Below are 21,228 nucleotides of genomic sequence, written 5' to 3'. Positions count from 1 at the left end.
GAAAATTGAACCTGAATTCAAGTGTATGGAACATAACCTACTTTCTGGACTATTTTTTATAGTGTATAAATCAAAATTCGGGGAAGAAACAGTTTTGGGCTGTGCCTGTTAGTCCTTCCCCAATAATTTTGGAGAATTGTGTTCTGTTTATCATTAATTTATAAATAAATTACGAGCGAAGCTCGATGCCCCGATATTTATAATAATGGAAAGAATTGGCTCATACACGTACGGTATAGGAAATTCACAAATGACGCATCATCACGTCTGAACTGATTAACTTGAAATTTTGCATATCGATTCTCAATTTTCCAAGGATGGTTGTGGGCCTATTTTGAATTCGTCATGATTCAGTACGTCAAGTTTTTAATTAGACCCTTGCGGAGCACGGGTTACTTGATAGTTAACAATAATAATAGTTACCTTTTCAACTTCATTGGATTTCTAATGAGCATCTAATACTAAGATTTCTAATAATATTACCATTTAATACTATGAAGAAGACTTGAAAATGATATTACAGTAATAATGATAAACATCGCACTGAAAAAGCACCAGCAAATAAGTCAACTAAATGCTATTATAATATACAACAACTACTAGACAGCATTAAATTAATAAATGAGCATCGTTAATAAAGCCAATATAATCAACATGGAAGAAATGCACACTAAAATATGGATTTATGGGCTCTTGGATTTATAGCTAAATGCGTTCCCTTACAGATCATTAGTGAGCAAATTCAGGAGATAAATGAGCTTCTCATTTACAGCCCTTCCCAATCTGGTCTAAAGATTCTCCCATCCAAATCATGTACCCCATTAATTAACAGAAACCCGATACTGTAGAGCTATGGAGAGAATCATGGCTCATTTATTTTTTCAACAATTTTATTACTATTAGTTGAAAGTCTAACTGCAAGTAAACAATAATAATTGGACAAGTTGTAAAATTTTACAGTCTCTTCATGTGTTTCGACACGGTCATTAGTTGAACTTCATACCATATATCTGTATATATTTGTATGTAGTTCAGTCAGAACAGGGTATAAGTTGAGTAGCACACGTTTATTTTAATCGAGAGAAAGTGTTTTATTGTTGGAAGTTAGCGAGAGTAAATCATACTAGGTGAAAGGTCGAGTGATAGAAAGGGTGGTCATGAGAGAGAAAGGAGAGAGGTACAAAGAGGCAGGAGAGAAAGACAGAGAGCGAGGAGTTATTGTATTTAGCTTCAATTTAACGGCCTCATTCCTGCTGGAGCTTTATGACCTTGCTAGTTGGCGAGGAAGTACTTTACACTCAACAACTTTCTGCTTAGTATTGCTGAACTGAATTTTTCTACCAGGATGTTGAAATCATAGCAAACGTTTCTTAAATTAAAAATATTGAGTGAAAACGAAATGGTATTGTCAAAGCCAACAATTTATTCAAACAATTGATATACTAGTTTCAATACTAGTATACTACTAGTAGTATCAATAGACTACTAATTAATATACTAGTAGTTCTGTGAACAGTAGACCTCACGCAGTATTCTCATCCACAAGTACCTGATTCAAACTATAGACCTTGGGCCTGTTTCATAAAACTTATGTCACGTAATACAGGAGAATCACCATTTCAATTACATGCTCAATATAGCCGAAAAAATCAGCTGTTCCTGTATTACAGGACTTATAAGTTTTTATGAAACAGGGGCCTTATGGAAATACAGCAATAGACTGGCTTCTCCACACATCTGTGTAATCACTTGTCAGCTGATTTATGATGAATAATTCTATAGTATGATTTTACTCTAATATTGGCGTATGAAGGAGGCTCCTTTTTCCTTTTATATTATCATTGAAATGCAAAATTTCCAAAAACCTTGTATATACGTCGACGCGCAATTAAAAAAGGAACATACCTGTCAAATTTCATGAAAATATCTATTACCGCGTTTCGCCGTAAATGCACAACATATAAACATTTAAATATTAAGAGAAATGCCAAACCGTCGACTTTAATCTTAGACTTCACTTCGCTCGGTCAACTAGTTTCAATTGATATACTAGCTTCTTCGGTTGTCACCACACTATCAATCTTTTGTGAACTGGAAGCAGCATACGATTATAATAGTGTGGGTGAAGCCCTATGATTGGCCATTAGCTGTCGACCAATAGAGGTTGAGCTCTAATGTCATTGGCCGTGACTGGACACGCCCAAGTATTTCCAAAATTTTTATGAGAACTATGAAAATGCCAACTATTAAAATTTCGATGACGATTTACGTTACAAATACAAATAAATAACACATTTCTTCATCCTTCCTACAGGATGCAAATTCATCGAATTTATGTTTGAACACCTGTTCACAATGTTCTCATTTTCTTGATCAGATGCCCATATAATACAATAATACTGTAAATCATTGTCAACATGGAATGAATCCTGAGCTGTTGATTGAACCATAGATAACAATGGGTGGGTGATTCCATTTATTTCTCAAGCGAATAAAAAACTATTATATTAAAAATGAACCGATAACAATGGACGATTACATTGCAATATCGTTTGTTGTTTTTCTTGGGATGCCTACGCCGCAACAATATTATTTCCTGTTTTAATGGAAAAACAGGATTTTTCATCATTTTTACAGAAAAGTAGGGTAATGTGATACGAATGACAACAAATATTATGGATACTGTATTCAGTTTTTGCCTTGTAATACTGCAGACTTCATTCCGAGAAAATATCCACTTTCAAACAATACTGTGTCATTGACCAATAAGGAAGATTTTCATATTTGTGAGGTTATCAAAGTATTAAATAAAAAGACTAAGAAATTGTCAAAAGTCCCTTATTATCAAAGTATTTGGAGCATGAGTGCAATGAAACCTGAAGGTTGAATCTCAACTCTCAAGGTCAGTACGGGAAAATGTGATAGGTGAAGAAAACCATTGATTTTTGTTACTAGCCGGCAGGCTCGTTTCGCGTGCCTTATCCTTCTAGCTAGAGCCCAATGGAAGCATCACTGCTTCGCTCTTATAAATGTACGGCCAATATCAATTCCCAAGGATTATACCAGAGAAAACTACTGTAATGTAGCTGTATGCTGTATGTATGCTGTATTTTGTGTATATACTTATAAAGAGGGATGGTATTGGTAACTTCTATACTTCTGTACTTCTATACTTCTATACTTCCATACTTCTACCTTCCACACTCTCCGGTTAGAACTGTTTTTCCAAAAAAAATCAAGCTGTGGTGTTTGAAATAAATTTATCATAAAGCATAAAGAGAGCATAGAATATAACATTCTATTCTATACAAATTGAATTCTATACTCTCTGAAAGTTATAACTTGACAGTATCTTCCATAAAATGTTTCATTATTCAAGATATTCAATAGACTCAAAACCGGAAATCCCGTCAGATAACGTCCAGAATTTTCTGATAAAATTAATTTGATTATAATTGTTCCACTCAGCATAATTAATTTAAATCAATTACGTGCATTGAAATTAATCGCATGACTGAAAGTTATGATTAATTGCGAACGGAAATTGCATGTTTTCACAGACAAAAGTTCAACTGAATAAGCGCTTTTGATAACCATTGACTCCTATTTCAATTAATGAAAAACGATAAGTATTGCCGGGAGATTACAATTCATTTAAAAATATATGGCGTCAAACAGTCTGACAGTTCTGAATACTTCGAAAAAAGATAACGTCTCGACTAAACAGAAAATATTTATCACGTGGGGAAATCAACCTATTCAGGTTCAGAAGTATTCCAGAAAATATTTATCTCTTAGGGGAATTAGCCTATTCAGGTTCATAAGTATTCCAGAAAATATTCATCTCGTAGGGGAGTTAGCCTATTCAGGATTAAAAATATTTCAGACAATATTTATCCCTTGGGTGAATCAACTTATTCAGGTTTATAAATATTTTAGTGAATATTCATCTCTTGAGGGAAATACCCTTGGGGGAGCAGACCTATTACACCCGAGAATCGAGAAGGGGAGTGAGAGTCTAGATGTACTTTCAAGTAGGTTGTAGAAAAATTCAACAAAAATATAGATTCGATAAGAGGTTCATATTGTGTTGCGAGAAGTATATTATTTTGTAACAATAATATATATATTAACAATAATGATATATATTTGTAGCAAGGAGATAGGGGAATCAGAGCCAAAAAACTTGAAATAAGAAACCTTAACAAGTGAATTTGAAAGTAAGGGTGGAGAAATATGGATTTATTGGTTTTGAAAATACAAAAAAAAGTGAGAGTGGATTTAATGGAAATAATTTATAGTATAAACAATATAGGACTTTGTTGTTCATGACCAATTTATTAATTATTTAATCCTTATGAATTGTGATATGCATGTCAGGGTTTTAATTTAATTGCAATGAGAATGGTGACATACTTGACTAACAAGAGTGTTTTAAATTGAAACGATTCCATGGTGGATGTAGTTAAAGTGATGAAAACTGTTAAAAAATGAATGAAATTGGGATACTAGAGGTGAGAAAAGTAGTCGAAGGCATGAAACAATTCAAGGTGACGAAGGTATGTAAACAAAATATCTCTCAACGTTGCCCCCTCAACAGATGGGGGTCGTTGACTGTCAAAAACTTTTCTCCAGGAAAGAAAATATTTTCAGAAAAAAATTAAAAGTGGTTTGAAAGGAGATCTTGGAACTTTTGGTAACTTGAGATATTGAACCACAAAATAAGAAGTAGCAAAAAAGTGAGTAATTTAATCTCAATTCATCATCTAATCTTTCTCATTTTACAGAAAATGAGAAGAAAAAGCTAGCCAGTTAGCCACAGAATATTATGAAGGAAGTACCAGAGAGTAGCCTAAAGATTGTTATATTCTACACTCTCTGTGTCCAGCTTGTATTATACTACTGCTTGTAACTGCCAACTCTCTGTGTCCAGCTTGTATTATACTACTGCTTGTAACTGCCATGATAGTACTGAATTTTACTGCTTGTAACATGTTTACTGAATTTTACACATATTACAACATTTATTTATCCATTTATTCAACAAAGACAGAATACATAATCATAAATGATTGGGAATGGAAAAATAGGCGTATAGCCCTTACAATCCCATTCCCAAATTGATTGAAAATTAGTCCAATAGGTTATGATTTGTCAACACTTTCAAACACAGAAATGGTTGGTCCTAAATTAATTACAACAAATTTCGAATTCAGAATGTTAATATAGGAAACTGATTCGAACACTCCACTGAACTAATGAGTTAAAAACTTTCGAAATATTAAATGAACTTTCAGAATTTGGAGTCATAATGAATATTATACACATACTACATCATGTTGTCACTACTACAAATTCATCAAATTTTCAGTTGTTATTATTATATATTTTTTGTATCGTTAGATTTCCATAACATTTTTCTCATTTGAAATAAGTGAAGCCGATAATTTAAATTGAAACAACCATGGCAATAGCCCATTTCAACCTGAAAATTATCTTCGCCACTGAAAACTAGATACAATGGGATGCTACCATCTTTGCACAATATTGAGCCACTATTTGCCAACACCGTTTTGCAAGTGGCTCATCCACTCGACTCAAAACAGATACCATGAGATGAACTGTGCTCTACTAATGGTGCAAATTAATGGAACATGTACATTAGCTAAACTCAACAGTCAAGAGCGCACTGACATGAAAAAAGCACTCGAAGATATCAATTTCTCAACCGCCCAATTAAAAAATAGCAGACCAGCTCCATTCATTTTTTTGCACACTGTTCAAATTCATCTGACAAGATCAACATAAAAATTACCAGTTGCAGATTGGGAGCTATAGAGAAATCCACTTCAAACTGTCAGTAATCCTCATAACCAACATCAATACTTCCCATTCAAACAATGCTGACAGTTTGGATGAGTCACACTATATCATTATTGATGGACGTAAGTGGCAGAAAAGTACAAAAAATGAACATATACCAAATAGAGAAGATTTATGACGACTACTACTCTTAAGAACATACCAATTAAGATTTTAGGAAGAAGATAACCACGCATCAAAACGATTAGAAGCCACGTTATGGAAGTTGATGGAGCGATTCGTAAATGGATTCTCTCATAATGGATGATAAGTTTCGATGTTCGTATTTGCAAATTGTGAGATTTTGCAGGAGTCAAGTCAACTCAGCTGTCAGTATGTCAGAAACTTTGATATGAGGAGATAACTGTTCCTTTTTTCATCTACTTCAATCTTGAAAGTATTTTTATGATACTCCTTTCCTCTTATAATAACGGATTGATTCTTTGTGATGTACAAATCTGAATGAATTTAGAAGTTTTTGTTCTCCTAGGCAAATTCTTCTAACAATGATTGGTGGTGATTATGGTAAAATTGGTGATCTGAACATGAGACGTTTTGTTCTAATCCACTACAATTATTCCACATCCAAGTGGAATGACAATATATTCCAAATAGAATTTGGGTACTACCAAGTTCTCTAGAGAAAGGATGACTTTATAAAAACTGAGATACCACCTATAAATACAATTTACTTCAACTTACCTAAGCAATAAATTAATCTTGCTCACTTACAATTGAAGAAATCTTTTGTAATGAATGTATCGATATAAAAGAGCCTACAAAGAATGGAATATCAATTAAATGAATGTAACAGTGAGTACTATACAATACTATCATAGAGAAACAATCAATAGCTTGAGTAGATATCCCATGGTACAGGGAATTTATGTCGCAACTTTTACTGTTATCTCAAGCCTATTACTGTCGATTATTGTCAATTTTTACTGTTTTGTTGGGATGATAGTGTATGAACGGTACAATTTGAGAGACTACCAGCGTCACACAGCTGCATGGGAAAGAACTACGTGAACTATCGGCTTGGGATAACAGTAAAAGTTGCGACATAGACGCCCTATACCATGGGATATCTACTTACGCTATCGTTTCTCTATGATACTATGTTCATAAGATAACTATCTAAATAAAGAATAGATACCCTACATAATTCTCAACAATTTAAAGTTTATTCTAGTATACCAGTTTCCTTCATAATTACAGTGGAACCTCGATATAATACATCCCGTTATAGTACATTTTCTCTGCAGCCTCCTTAATACGCAAGGATAATATATACTATTACTATTAACTCTATAACTCTACTCAACTCAATATTCCATTATTGCTTGATACGTCCGTATACAGTGAAACCTCGATAAAGTAGACTCGAATTCAATAGACCTCGTAATACGTAAAAGTAAATTTTTTGAGCGATCCCTTGAGATGTACTACATCTTGTTTCTACAGTACTATTTTAATTGGGAGTAGCTGTTTCATGAGAAAAACTACGGCAAAAATTGTGATTTACTTGACCAACAAATAAGAGAGAGAACGATGGAACAGTAAACGAGCAACCGGATAGCATAAACTCCACCAGCATTGGAAAATTGATGTGGTCTCGCCATGTTAGAGCATGCAATTACAATATCAAGAAAATAATGAGAGACATGAGGAGGAGTACTGGGGGAGGAAGAGGAGGAGGAGGATGATGATGAAGAAGAGGTAAGGATAAGAATGAGGTGGAAAATTGGGAGAAAATAAGAAGGAAAAGGATGAAAAGGAAGCAGAGTTCTCAACAGCAATAAGGTTCACTGACCTGAAAGTCCACCAGATATTGAAGCACATTGTGTTCAACCAGAAAAACGCAGCCAGGAATATGAAGTGCATGGCGATGCCTGCAGAAAAAGAAACATTAATTAGACAAATAAAAAGTAATTAATAATGAAGCAATCAGTATATAGTTTACGTCAGTACTAGCAAAAACCTCAAGTGAATGAATATTCACGACTGTTGAAGTTATAAACTCTGTTAATCACATCAATCAGATCAGAAATATCAAATCTGTGTGATTTATCCGAAAATCGCTATTTGCGGCCACAGCTGTGGCTCTGTATGATAAGTCTCTAAGGGCCAAGCTAGACGAAGCGTTTTTCAGGCGTTTTCAAACGAATCGGAAGACCAGGAAGCTCTCCAACAATTGGTTGATTGGTTTGGGAATCAGCTGATAATGATCAGAGAGCTTCCTGCCCTACCGACTCATCTGAAAAAACGCTTCGTAAGGCTTGGCCCTCAGACACTTTGTTTCAAAATTACAAAGTCTCATCTTCAACAGAGTTATTGGTCAACAGAGTTATAGTGTTTGGTCATGGAAAACAACATAAATTAAATAAATATTAATCTTCAATAATCTAGTTATTGTTGAAGAGAAACAAGGAATTTTTCCAAACTGTTTCACTCCTACATTCAAATAATCAGTCAAAATTATCATTCACTAGATCTGGAACAATAGATATAATATTAAAGTTAGCAGTTATCATTTCTCATCAGTATCATTTGTTCTCTATATCGATTCTATGAAATTTCTTAAACCTACTGTGTTTTCTCTACAATTTCTATACAAACTGCTGACCTCGATAAGGGGGGTTCGCTCCTCACTAAATTATACTTTAACAATCCCTGTATAAAAATATTTTTTTTATTAAATACCCATCGAATCCTGAGTTGAGGATCAGTTCAATGATGAGTAAAACTCATGTGATGAGATTTAAACTACAAGACTACTCTACAAAAAGAATACTTTATTATAGAGATACTTTAATCCTCAGTAGGAAATCAGTTGAATGAACGAGAGATGAATACTTCATAGTATTTTAATTATAAGATTATATATTTATATTATTTTTAGATCCAGATCTTTAATTTCTATTCCAGTTCCCAACAGTATACTCCAGGAAATTTAAATTTTTAGAATCTCAATTAATTTCAACGGAGTTAACAATTGAATAGTGACAAGTGAACATGAGCTTGGAGAAAAAAGACTCGTCAGTTTTACAACTGCGTACAAGTGTTATAACTGTAAAAACTAGTCAAAGATGTTCGACATCCATGTGATTAAAAGGTTTCCAATGTCAGAACTCCACCAGATTTAAAATCACATTCGAAGCGACAAATTCCAAGTGAAATGAGTTTACGGGACAGGCGAAATTAGCCTCGAAATGCAGGGAAGGGAAAGGTAATGATAACCGCAGCCGTAATAATAGTTGCATGGTTCGTTTATTCCAAGCCTTACTCCATTAGAGAATAATCTCAGGCACGAGCTTCAAGTTAATTGAGAGAAAGATGAACCCCAAGAGGAGAGAATGTGATCAAAAAGGAATGCCACTTTGTCTTTCTACTGTGTTCCGGGTTGAAAGCTTTGAGACAATGTTCGTGTGCCACATTTGAAGGTCGTGCAAAAAATGAATGCGGGTCAATCAAGGACGAAACTTGAACCAGAAATGTTAAAATATGATATCTACAGGAGTGTTTTTTTGTTGGTGACATCGAGTTTTCCTCAAAGTCGTCACTATAAAAATCAAGAATCACTATAAAAATGACCGTTCCCATTGATGAAGGTTCTACCCAAATCAAACAATTTTGCAGCATGTTAAACTGCCAGAAAATAATTTGGAGCAAGGAGGAATCTGATTCCTGGAGACTACATCGTTCCACTTTTACGATCATGGAAAAAGTTACTGAATATGTAACATGCACCCAATAAAATGACCAATTTTTGTACTACCTACTGGTTTTCCTTTAAAATGTAGCCTACTAATACATTTCTATCATTAACATAGTTCAATAAGGATAAAGCTTTAAAATAAATTAATATTATCACTTTAAAATACCATCTTCTACACGAAAAATTTGGCAGTGCTCGAAGTCAATTTCTAGCTTTTTGTAGGCTACTGTAGTTTGACTTCTTGTATAACTAATTTCATACTGTTTGTTTTAGAAAAATTAACTAATTCAAGAGAGATCATGACTGAGGAAATGTTTTTGAGTTAAGTTTTGAGTTAAGTGAGTAAACGGATAATAGCATAAAAAAAAATAGAAATACTGTAACCCTATTTTATTTTCTATTAACCACTTTGATAAAATTAAATAAATCGTTTCGTTAAGCATAGTGTTTTACAAATAGCCTCCATCAGTTAAAACCATCAATGAGTAATGATTATTGAATAAATGAATGAAAATCACCAATATCCACGGAACTCCTCAACCTTTAACCACATATCTACGTGACTTGTAACCATATGGAACCGACAACATCCTGTTCCATGACGCAGATCAATTTCATGCATGAAGCTAAGTGCGTGATATCAAATAGTGATTCATAGAATGATGATACGTTGCTAGCATACAAAATTGACCAATGTCTCTGAACTTTCAAACTCATTATCATCAATGCACGCAGTTGTTTGGAGTTGGAGGCTTCAATCAGTTTCTTTATATCATTCAAGTGAATGGTCAGCTCAAAATTAAATTTTCAATCGAAAAGTACGTGAGAAACTAATATAACTTTTTCTTGTAAACAGTGATAATGTTAGACTATAATTAAATAATTTAACAATGTTAAAAACTTATAATCATAAATTATTGGGAATGGAAAATCAGGATTATAGTCTTGTAATTACCGATTGACATATAAAACCTTCTAGAAAAACTACATACGGTATCAAATTATCTTTTTTCGTTGAGTAAAGGGTATTTCGATTTTATTTTCTTCCTTATATATACAGTACTATACTGGAATGCACATGATAATTATTTAGTTTTAGAAGGTAATTTATCAATTCAGCAAACAGAGTACATACTACATTCAATGATATATTTTGAATACATATCTACATAGTACATATTTTCTACATTCAATACATATTTTGCATTGAAAAATATTTCAAGTTTGATTACATTTTGTTATTTTATAATAATTTAATTTATTATGAGAGGTTCTGAGATCAGATATCTGATTTATCAACTTAACAATACAAGCTAACAGCAAATAGATAATCAAGATACAGCTAAGTAGATAAAGAACTATCCTCTTGTTTACAAAATAGCACAATTGAAACGCTAGTAAAACGCTAAAGCCATAAAAAGGAGGAACAATTTGCTAAAGAGAACCGTTACGAATCGACAGTTTTGTTGGCGAGTGGATAATGTGGCTTTAATTATCACTTTTCACGGCTTCAATGTCGATTAGCATCATCCATTGAGGACGAGCAAGACCATAAACCTAGATTCTCAGCATTCAATAAGCCATCATTTCACCACGACTCTTCTTCTCAAGTAATAACTGAACTAAACAGCAGTTTCAGTTGCACAGGAAATTTTCTGTGAACGAAAATAATAACTAAATACTCAACTAGTAACTGAAAATAATAACTGAACTAAATAATAAGTAATAACTAAACTAAACAGAAGTTTTATTTACCCAGGAAATTTTCTGTGAACGATGTTTATGATGTATTAGATTAGAATGTACGAGGTCCTAAATGCTTTCTGTGTATTTCTCAGTCAGGACTGTGTCAAGAAATGAAATTAGAAAATATTTAAATTCCTACAATAAAACCGAAAATACAGGAAGTGAAGAATGAAACAAAATCCAATGATGTGCATGTTGGTACGCGGGATAACTTGAACTCCTTATTTTGATTATTTCTTGATTATTACTCTCATCCTGATTATTGCCGTCCGGCATCCTTGCTGTTGTTACAGGATTGCTGGCTTTGATGGCTGTGCAAAGGCTAAAAATAAACTTTCTACTGGAGATATTGTCCAAAGTTTTTCGATTTGTATATCATCAACCTATCAAAATAAAACATTTCTCTCAGGAAAACATTTTTTTCCGATCATTACTTTTTGAGATATGAGCGTCTAAAGTTTAATTTTTTGGCACAGAACATTTCAAATTCGGTAAGATATAACTCCATGAAATTTAGAGGATAAATTCTTCATGGTATTGTTGATTGAATAAAACAAAAATTTTCTGAAAATATCAATTTTTGAGGAAGTTATTCAATTTACTAAAAATAACCAAAAATAACTTTTTGTTGAGTTATTTTTGGTCATATTTGGTAAATTGAATAACTTTTTCATAAATTAATATTTTCAGAAAATTTTAGTTTTATTCAATCAACAATACCATGAAGAATTTGAAATGTTCTGTCCCAAAAATTTAAACTTTGAGCGCTCATATCTCAAAAAGTAATGATCGGAAAAAAATGTTTTCCAGAGAAAACTTTTTCATTTTGATAGTTTGATGATATACAAATCGAAAAACTTTGGAAAATATCACCAGTAGAAAGTTCATTTTTAGCCTTTGCACAGCCTTAATTATTGAGGACCTATTATGAGATTGGCAGTCAAATTAATAAGATTGGAAAAAAGAACGACTTAGGATAGAATAGAATGACTTTTTTATTTGTTCACATGGTGAGGTTTGAACAGTAGTGTCGACTACTGTTTCAACCACGAATATAGGAAAATTAGCAAATTATTTAATCAGCATAATAAACATGCTTAAGTTTGAAGAGGGAAAAACACTATGACAATCCTGTGGTATATCCTATTCCTATAACAGAGTTTTCATTCTGTTATTTTACTGTTGTTCACTTGTATTACAGGTTAATGATATTCTCATGAAATTACGGTAAATAATCTTTTCACGTTTTTCTCATTTAATTTAATTTCTACAACAATAACTGTCCAAGTAACCTTTAAAACAACATACCGCTATGATGATTAATTTTTTATTGTTCTACAGCGAAGATTAAATCGCATTTTCAACCACTGTCAGTCACGATCACTTGTAATGTATCATTATTTCAATGTTATCGGTGATACTTTGTTTCTAAATATTTACTCAAAGAAAGTTTGTAGTTACATGTACCGTTAATTCTACAGATAATATCATGAAAGAAGAATACTCTCCTCTTCTAAAAAACTTTGAAGCTTTCAACAGTACCTAATTTACGAGAAACAGACAATTTAACTGCATTTAACATGCAATATTATTTTAAATTTCTTCTGCAGCAGGTCATTCCCATTTATAATACATGAACAAGAAAATACAATTTGCCAATTTTCTCATGATCGACTTGACCGCAGAACTCCATCCAGCTCGTATCAACTTTCTTCTGGTATTTCGCCTGAACCATTCCAATGCTGATTCACTGCTTCATAGTAGAGTATGATTGAACTTTTTCTTGCAGTCTAATCATGGAGTCGACCACTCCTATTGCATTTCCTCATGACGACTAATTCGTTTTCCAGATTTCCTCATTCTCTGAAATTGTTTTATTCGCTGTCTTTCTCCCCTATTACAGAGTTCAAACTCCACTTTCTTCAATACTCTCCGATAAGAAAGTATTTTTATGAATTTAGAGGGATGTTCAGTTGAAGAATGATCGTCGTTTTGGAAAGTTGAATATGAAGACCATCAGAGAAACCAATGAAATCTAACCTCTGAGAAGACCTTACTTTACCAAAAACAGATTATTTTCTGATTATAATGTTCAATTTCTATAGTGAGGTTCACTTTATAATGACAGTAGAGAAAAAACAGCGTTGCCGATTCTCTGCCTTGTCACAGCCTTCTATAGAAGACACCTGACATCGGTAATAATCCTATAATATTAAGCGAACAATTTCTGTATATCTGTTTTATATTATTATATCTGGTTATTTATGTTCAAAGGATCTCGAGAACTGCTCTAACGATTTTCACGAAATTTGGAATATAGTAGGTTTATGATATCAAAATTCGATTGCACTAGGTCTCATCCCTGGGAAAACTCGCTGAAGGACATTAAAAGGATAATTCATCCTTGGCTGAAACAGCTGTGGATATAGTAAAAAACTGAGTGAGCGAGTGAGTATGTGAAAAATCAAAATAACGCATCCCCGAAATTCATAAGATGACATATAGCCAGCTGTGAAATATAAACACGATCATTAATTTTAGAGAATTAGAATTGTGTTCTGTTTATCAATGAATAAAAATAACGAGTGAAGCTCGGTGCCCCGATAATGTAATATTAACAGTTAATTCTTATTGAAAATAATCAATTATATTTCATTCATCAGGAAAATATATTTTTCAATTATTGATAGTAAATTTCCATAACACAGAGATAAAATAATCTGTTAATTATATTTATACAATGTTGAAAACGATCTGGCAACGTGTCGGAGCCAGAAAAGGATAGCGGTATCTGCTTTGTCGAATGATTGTCAAGGATAGCAACACCAATGTTAATCAAATGGTGCCATTATAACGTGGACCCCACTATAATTTATTAAAAGTACCATCCCTAATACAGGATGATCATGGAGTGAAAAACGAATGTAAGGCTGGAAAGTACAGTATTAATGTCCATATTCCATTGTAGGATGTTTATGATCGGAAGATATCATGAAAATTACAGCACCTTGAACAGCACTCTACAAGTTCACTAATACTGTTTGCCTCTATTATGTAAAAGATACATTTTATTCAGTAGACCTACTGAATAATTTATTATGCAGCCCTTCTATCTACTGTTCCAATCATTTAATACTAGATTCAAGAGTCGGCTACTAATCCACTGTTAGTCTAGCAGTTAATTTTGCTGATCATGGTCCATTGATGAGATTCCAACACCTATTTACCCAACCTAACCTCAAATAATAGTTCACTGACAATGGCCACAATATTGAGACATGATCACACTCAATAACACCATGACTGGCACAAAATAGTAATTATGATCTTCCTGTCTGTACAAGCAGCTATGTCCATTGTACGTTTCTACATGATGAAAACCAGTGGCTAGAAAAAAATGAACGAAAAAATCACATAGTATGAGACTGCGTGATGAAATATAAAACGTGCTTGGGTTGAGGACCGGCTACTATAATACAATTGCAACGGGTTATAGCCAATGGTTATAGCGGCTTTGTGGTTATAGCTAGCTGTTGTGGAAGACAAGGTTTGTCCGTGATCATAATGGCACTACTACTGTTTCTTGTCTCTTATGACGGAAAACTAGCTCTATAATATTTTTATTTTATTATGTGGATACAATAGGCCTTTATGAAGTTAACAGTTAGGTGTTTAGGCCGACTGAGAAGAATATGCTTGTTATAAGCTTGAGTTAACGCAATAAAACTGGAAGGCAATTGGCAACAAGATTATGGATAAGTTTTTTTTCTAGAATAAGTACCAACAATAAGTATCAATTTTATACATTTTTATTGCTGCGTTGTAAGGAAATTTAAATAATCGATTTGTACTTCAACGATCAGGTTTATCAGTATGGTACTACAGTATAGTAGAGTATTCAGTATTGCTAACACAGACCATATACCTGATTATACTCATAAAATATCATAGACCATAGATCTGACCCAATACTGATTATAGACCACAATAAATAATATAATATCGGTCATCGTAAACTGTAGGAAAAATTTCTGTTGTTACCTAATTCATAGTACATTCTGTCAAGATTACAAGTAAATATCGTTGTACTGAGGCAAAGGTCATTTGAATCAGCCAAGACCTTTCTCCCTCAAAGTTATTCAACTATCAGTGCTTATTATTCTAACAATGATCATTAGTAATTCTACATATTGAATCTATAACAAGATAATTTCGTCCAGTTATTAAACGGAGCTACTTTTGCTTTATAATGGATCATGGATGAGAGATACAAAAAAAATAGAAGAAAATCCTATCATTCTACAATCAACCAACTATATTTTACCAAACAATTGTTTAAAAATCCCACAGTGGTTAGTTGTACCTTAAAATAAGAATATACATATGTTTCTCATGTGTTGAAACATGACAATGAGTACTGTCTTATATTTTCATTTTATTTCAATAGTTGTTCCCAATGTACATTTGTATAATAAGATGTATTCTAGGTACATTGGTTTACCTTCCATTTGTTGTTTTATCTTCTATTTGCATGTGTTAACTTGTTAATTACATATCTCTGGAAAGAGTGTCAGCTAATAATAAAATATTAATTATATGAAACTAGGAATATTCAACTAATTCTCGCACCAACTAAGAACAAAATTCTTTTACAAGGTTTCAGAACGCGCAGTTTCCAAACCATATCTGGTCATGATAGACGACCTGGACAAATCAATTACCTGTTCAAGAAGTTCAAGAAACGCTGTAGCTGTCAACATTCTCCATTTGAGAACTTCAACTCGATTCCCACTTGATTCAAATCATAGTTGTCAGACAGGTTCCTTCCATCTAGAGGAGGAAGGCGATAAACTCTCCAACTAAAAACAAGTCCTATCCATTTTCGTCCTCGATTGACACTTGAAACAAATAGAAGTGCCTTCGCCACTGAAGAGTGCTCACAATATTTCATCCATCTCCATTACTGCCGGATAAGATGTATTAAAACGCACTAAAGTACTGTTTTAACGATTAACGGTTCCCCAACTGAACGTTTAGGGCCTACAATAACCGAACTGAACGTTTAGGATCTCGAATAACCGTCAAATAATTCAGGAATGGAGTGAAGGTGAAGGTTGTTGACATTTCTACCACATTTAGTAAACAACTCTTGTTTTATTTTATTTATTTACACAACCTTACACAACCATAAACAAATAATAAAAAAGAGGAAAAGTTTGAAGCTGAGAAGATATAGAAAAACTATGTATTCTGAAACTCATGAAAGTTACTTGATGAATCAACCACAGAGTATAGAATAATATAATGTTACATTTTTTACAACACGTTTTGTGCTGAGGATGATGCCCACATGAGCTCTAGGCTTTTCAATAGTCTAATAGTCAATTACCAGGGAGAAAGCACAAATAGAAATTATCATGACAAACACACTCAATCTATATCTCAAAACACCCTATCAAAACACTCAAACTATGTAGAAATTAAATATCAAGTGAGCATATTTTATAAAAAATTGTGCTTTAAGAAAACAAAAATGAATGGATTGAATTCAAAAACAGAACGAATAAGTCTACTAGAAAAGGAAATTCTCCAATATGCTTGGGCCATGTCAGAGGGAGCTTGAAGGCTCCAGTATGTTGTTGAAATGGGATGTAATACGATCTACTCTAATGAGAGTTCTAAATTTCAACCAACAGCTGACAAACCACTCCAAGTTCAAAATACATCTTCTTTCCTCTACCATTTCAAATTTATTCTCTCTTCTATAACAAATCATTCTTGACAGTTTAACATACTCGATAATATTGTGAAACACCTCTAACTAAAGAAAACTTTAACAAATCCAAAACCTTTTCCTTTACCATTCCAAATATATTCTCTCTCCTCTATAAAACCATTCAAGACTTTCAACATACTCAACAAAACTTGTAAAAAATTTCCAACAAAACTGATTAACTAAGGTACTCAACAAACTCTAATTAAACGTTAACTAACAAACTGAAACTACAGTTTCAAACCAATCAAAGCATTATATTTATAGTTGAAGTATTTCAAAATGCGTATAGTATGAATATAATTTTGAAGGACTTATTCTCTTCAGCCGAAAGAAGCGTCAGAGAAAAAGAAGTGCAAAGAATCTAACAAGACTCATCAATCACTCTTGATCAAGAACGCCATCCAATTTAAGCAGCCAGACAGAAAATTATTATTGACTGGAATACAGAGTCCAGAAGCTTCAGGACGATGACAGCAATATCTCTTTCACTCTTTCTCTTTGGTATTGAAGAGACTGGCAATCTCTCACTAAACAAACACTCATCATCATCATCATCATCATCGTCATCATCATCATATCATCATCGTAGTCGTCATCAGACAATGATAATGCGCCTCCAGTCACTCAACACAGTGGACAGGATATGTAATCAAACATTCATACCAGACTGCATTGTTGAGAGACGATGGCCAGTACTGAAGTTAGATTCATTACAAATTGTCATCACTCTATTTTAATAGAGTACGATAGATTGGTTACTCTATATGATAATATCAAATCTTCTCCATTCAAACGATGCTGCCAGACTGAAGAGAGTCTCACTGTATCTATATTTCTCACCTTTATGCCTCCTTGTTTATTATTCCTTTCTACTGATAGACAACAAAGAGAGGTGGTGAATGGAGAAGAAAAATAGACGCTGCAGGAGAACGAGCAGCTGGATGATCGGATTTGAAAGTCTCTATCCAAATCTTATTAATTTCAAGTGTGTTCTATGTTTTTTGAAAAGTTTTATTATCAATCAATCTGAATTTGAAATTGTTTGTTCTATTTTGATTTTTGATTTCAAGATTAATAATTTGGTGAAGAAATTGAAATGGACATATCCTACATAATATTTGGACAGTAAAAGACAAAATTTAGAAATTGAAAAAGTTTTGGGAAATAACCTGTTTATTCTTTTCTGATTATTGTATAGTTCGCTATATCCAATAAATAAATGTAAATAGAATAGCAGAAAAGTTGTACCGAGAGACCCAGTCTGAAATATCAATAAGATGATAATAATAGTGTGTAATGAATACTGTAGTAGCCTAATGTATTTAAAATTGAAAAGCTTATTGAAATAGCAGAAAAATTGTAATGAGAGACCGGGTCACAAATAGTAATATAAATAGCGTGATAATGGTGAGACCCAGTCTCAAATATAAAAATAGGGTGATAAAATAGCGAATAATGAATATTGCAGTTATCTAGATCTAAAATTGAATATAATTCCTGGTATAAATATAACCAGACCTAGTTTAAACAAGCCCAATATGGTAAATTTATTTATTATTTTACAAAGGCGACTTTCTAAAAGTATTTTAAGGCTAGGTGATGATGATGGGTTGAATGATAATACAATGAAGGTAGATTTATGAATGAATAAAAATTATAGGTTATGCTATCCTAAATAAATAATATAGTAATTAAATATTGCAAAGTCTAAACCAAAATTTTAATAAGTAAAATGAGTCATGACTTTAGAACACATTCTACATCAAAAAATTTACTGGAGAAGATATGGTCTGGTGATACTGTTGTTTCTACCCAAAAATAGAAGTGTTTCTCCCAAGACAGAACTGTTCTCATCTTCCCTTAGTATGAGAGGAGCCAAATCTAGAGCTGATGAAGAATCTGTATTCAAAGATAATGTGTAGCAGAGTTTCATTCTTAAATCATTCTTTGAGGATGTATGTTAGGACTAATGTATTGTATGTAATTGCCTGTACTGCTATTTATTCCAGTTCAATTAATTTGTCACGTATTTCAGATTAACAATGGATGTAATCAAGATGTTTAAATTGTGTTAATAGTATAATGGGTAATGGTAATACAAATGAATTATTGGACAATCTCAATAATAAAATGATGTACAAAAATGAAGGCTTGTGAAGACATACGGTGGGACACACTTACAAGATAATCTGTCAGTTCGTCACAAACATAATTATAACAGACAGGCAAAAATAATAAACATAATATCCCAATAAGAAAACATAAAAATAGACAATAAATATTTTATGGTATGAAACATGGTGATTAAATTTTCAAATGATAATCTGACAAACCTTCACAAACATACAACAAACAAGCAAACATAATACCCCAATAAGAGAACATAACATTGGACAATAAATATTTTCTGGTATAAAACATTGAGATAAAATTTTGATGGAAGGATAGGTAAATTGAGATGGTAAATTAAATTTTGAATAACAAAGCTGAAATGATTTATCGATAAGGTGGAGAAGATCGTTATTACCAGCAGCTTGTTTATCGAAGACAAATTCGTTACCAAACAAAGAAAGCTATCCATAAACAGAGAAGAAGGCCGATAAACAAAGAAAGCAACTCATGAAACAGAGAAAACAGATAACGCATTCGACAGCAGAGCACGTGGCGAGTGAAACGCGCTGCAGCGATTTCATTGTTTGGCACTTTTAAAAGTGCTGCCAAATTCCTATCCAACTGCAAATGTTACACTGACTTATAAAACATTTTATTTATAGGATTCGGAACAGTGAAATGGGTTACACGAACAGCTTCTGGATTCAAATTTGTTGCAAAATGTGGTAGGCTGACTGACGCCAGACCCATCAATCAAATTTGTTTCTGGATATTTGCATCATAGAACGTTTCCATTTTATCTGTTTTCTGCAGTGATGAATTATTTTCTACTCCAGTTGCCCAACAAGCTAATTTGTTTCTAGACATTACACATTTGAAACATATGTACTATAAAGAAGAACGATCCTATTTTATCTATTTTTTGAATTGTTTATCATCCTAAAATATTAGACTACAAGCAGTATAGTAAAATAGTGGAGGAGAACTAAGTAATATAAGAACTGAATGGCTGGACTTCAGCAAATTTTCCATGTCATAGATGAGTACGCAAATAAACTGGATCAGTTTGTTTGGACATGTTTATGACCAGTAGCATTGAAGTTGGCAAGCCTAGTGCTGTACTTGAAAATAGCGAAATATTGTAAATAGAAGTTGAAGTGCACTTGAGCTGCTTAGGACAAGTAAGTAAGCACTTCAGTTGGAAGTTATTCTTGTAGATACTTGAAGAAAAGAGTAAAATATTGCAAGAAAAGAACTGTTCATCAGACGGCTTCAAATAGAATTCTGCAGACACCCTCTACTAATTTTGTAGGTTTCTAAGTTATTGTAATTTTGTAGGTTTTGTTGGAAATAGCCAAGATACATGAATTTTAAATAAAACCACTTCTCTTGTATGAGCTACTTTATTAAAATTAATAAAACAATATAAAAAAATCTGGTGTGGCGCACTCACACAACTTTCAGGGCAATAACGCTGGAGACACACATGAGGTCTGCTATCTCTTCATAGTGAATGATTTAATAGAATCAACAATAATTTGCAATTGAATAATCACATTTTCTCGAATTTAAAGCTTATTTTCAATTTTAGGTGAAAATGTTACTGAACATTAATTGTAGAGATTTTCATGCTCAATCAACTCCACTTGATTTTCTTTGTTTCAATTGTATCTGAAGCCTGATAATTGGGAATCTATCTGCATTGATGGGGCGGAGCTCCTGAAATTTTTACAGATATGGGACTTGTGGCAGTTGATAGAGCTTATCGATGACTATTTTAGGTATGAATTTGATCAAAATCGTTGGAGCCGTTTCCGAGAAAATCACGAAGAACCCTGTTTTTGACAACATTCTCGCCATTTTAGCTGCTATCTTGAATTGCATTTGATAGAAATTGTTCGTGTCGGATCCTTATAGTGAAAGGACCTTAAGTTCCAAATTTCAAGTAATTCCGTTAATTGGGAGATGAGATATCGTGTACACAGACGCACATACACTCATACACACACACACA

The 21,228-nt window shown here is 33.0% G+C and overlaps 1 protein-coding gene across 1 annotated transcript in view; it reads right to left on the bottom strand.

Moving 5' to 3' along the window:
• The window catches only part of LOC111046701 (probable G-protein coupled receptor Mth-like 1), a 92,030-nt gene that overhangs the window by 18,499 nt on the left and 52,303 nt on the right, over nucleotides 1-21,228 (bottom strand). Inside the window, 1 exon segment of the mRNA XM_022332315.2 lies at nucleotides 7,676-7,754. Coding sequence (XP_022188007.2) covers nucleotides 7,676-7,754 — 79 coding nt within the window.

This window comes from Nilaparvata lugens, chromosome 10 (genome assembly GCF_014356525.2).
Source record: "Nilaparvata lugens isolate BPH chromosome 10, ASM1435652v1, whole genome shotgun sequence".
In the NCBI taxonomy this organism is placed as follows: Eukaryota; Metazoa; Arthropoda; class Insecta; order Hemiptera; family Delphacidae; genus Nilaparvata; species Nilaparvata lugens.
This window is presented reverse-complemented; position numbering and strand designations above follow the sequence as displayed.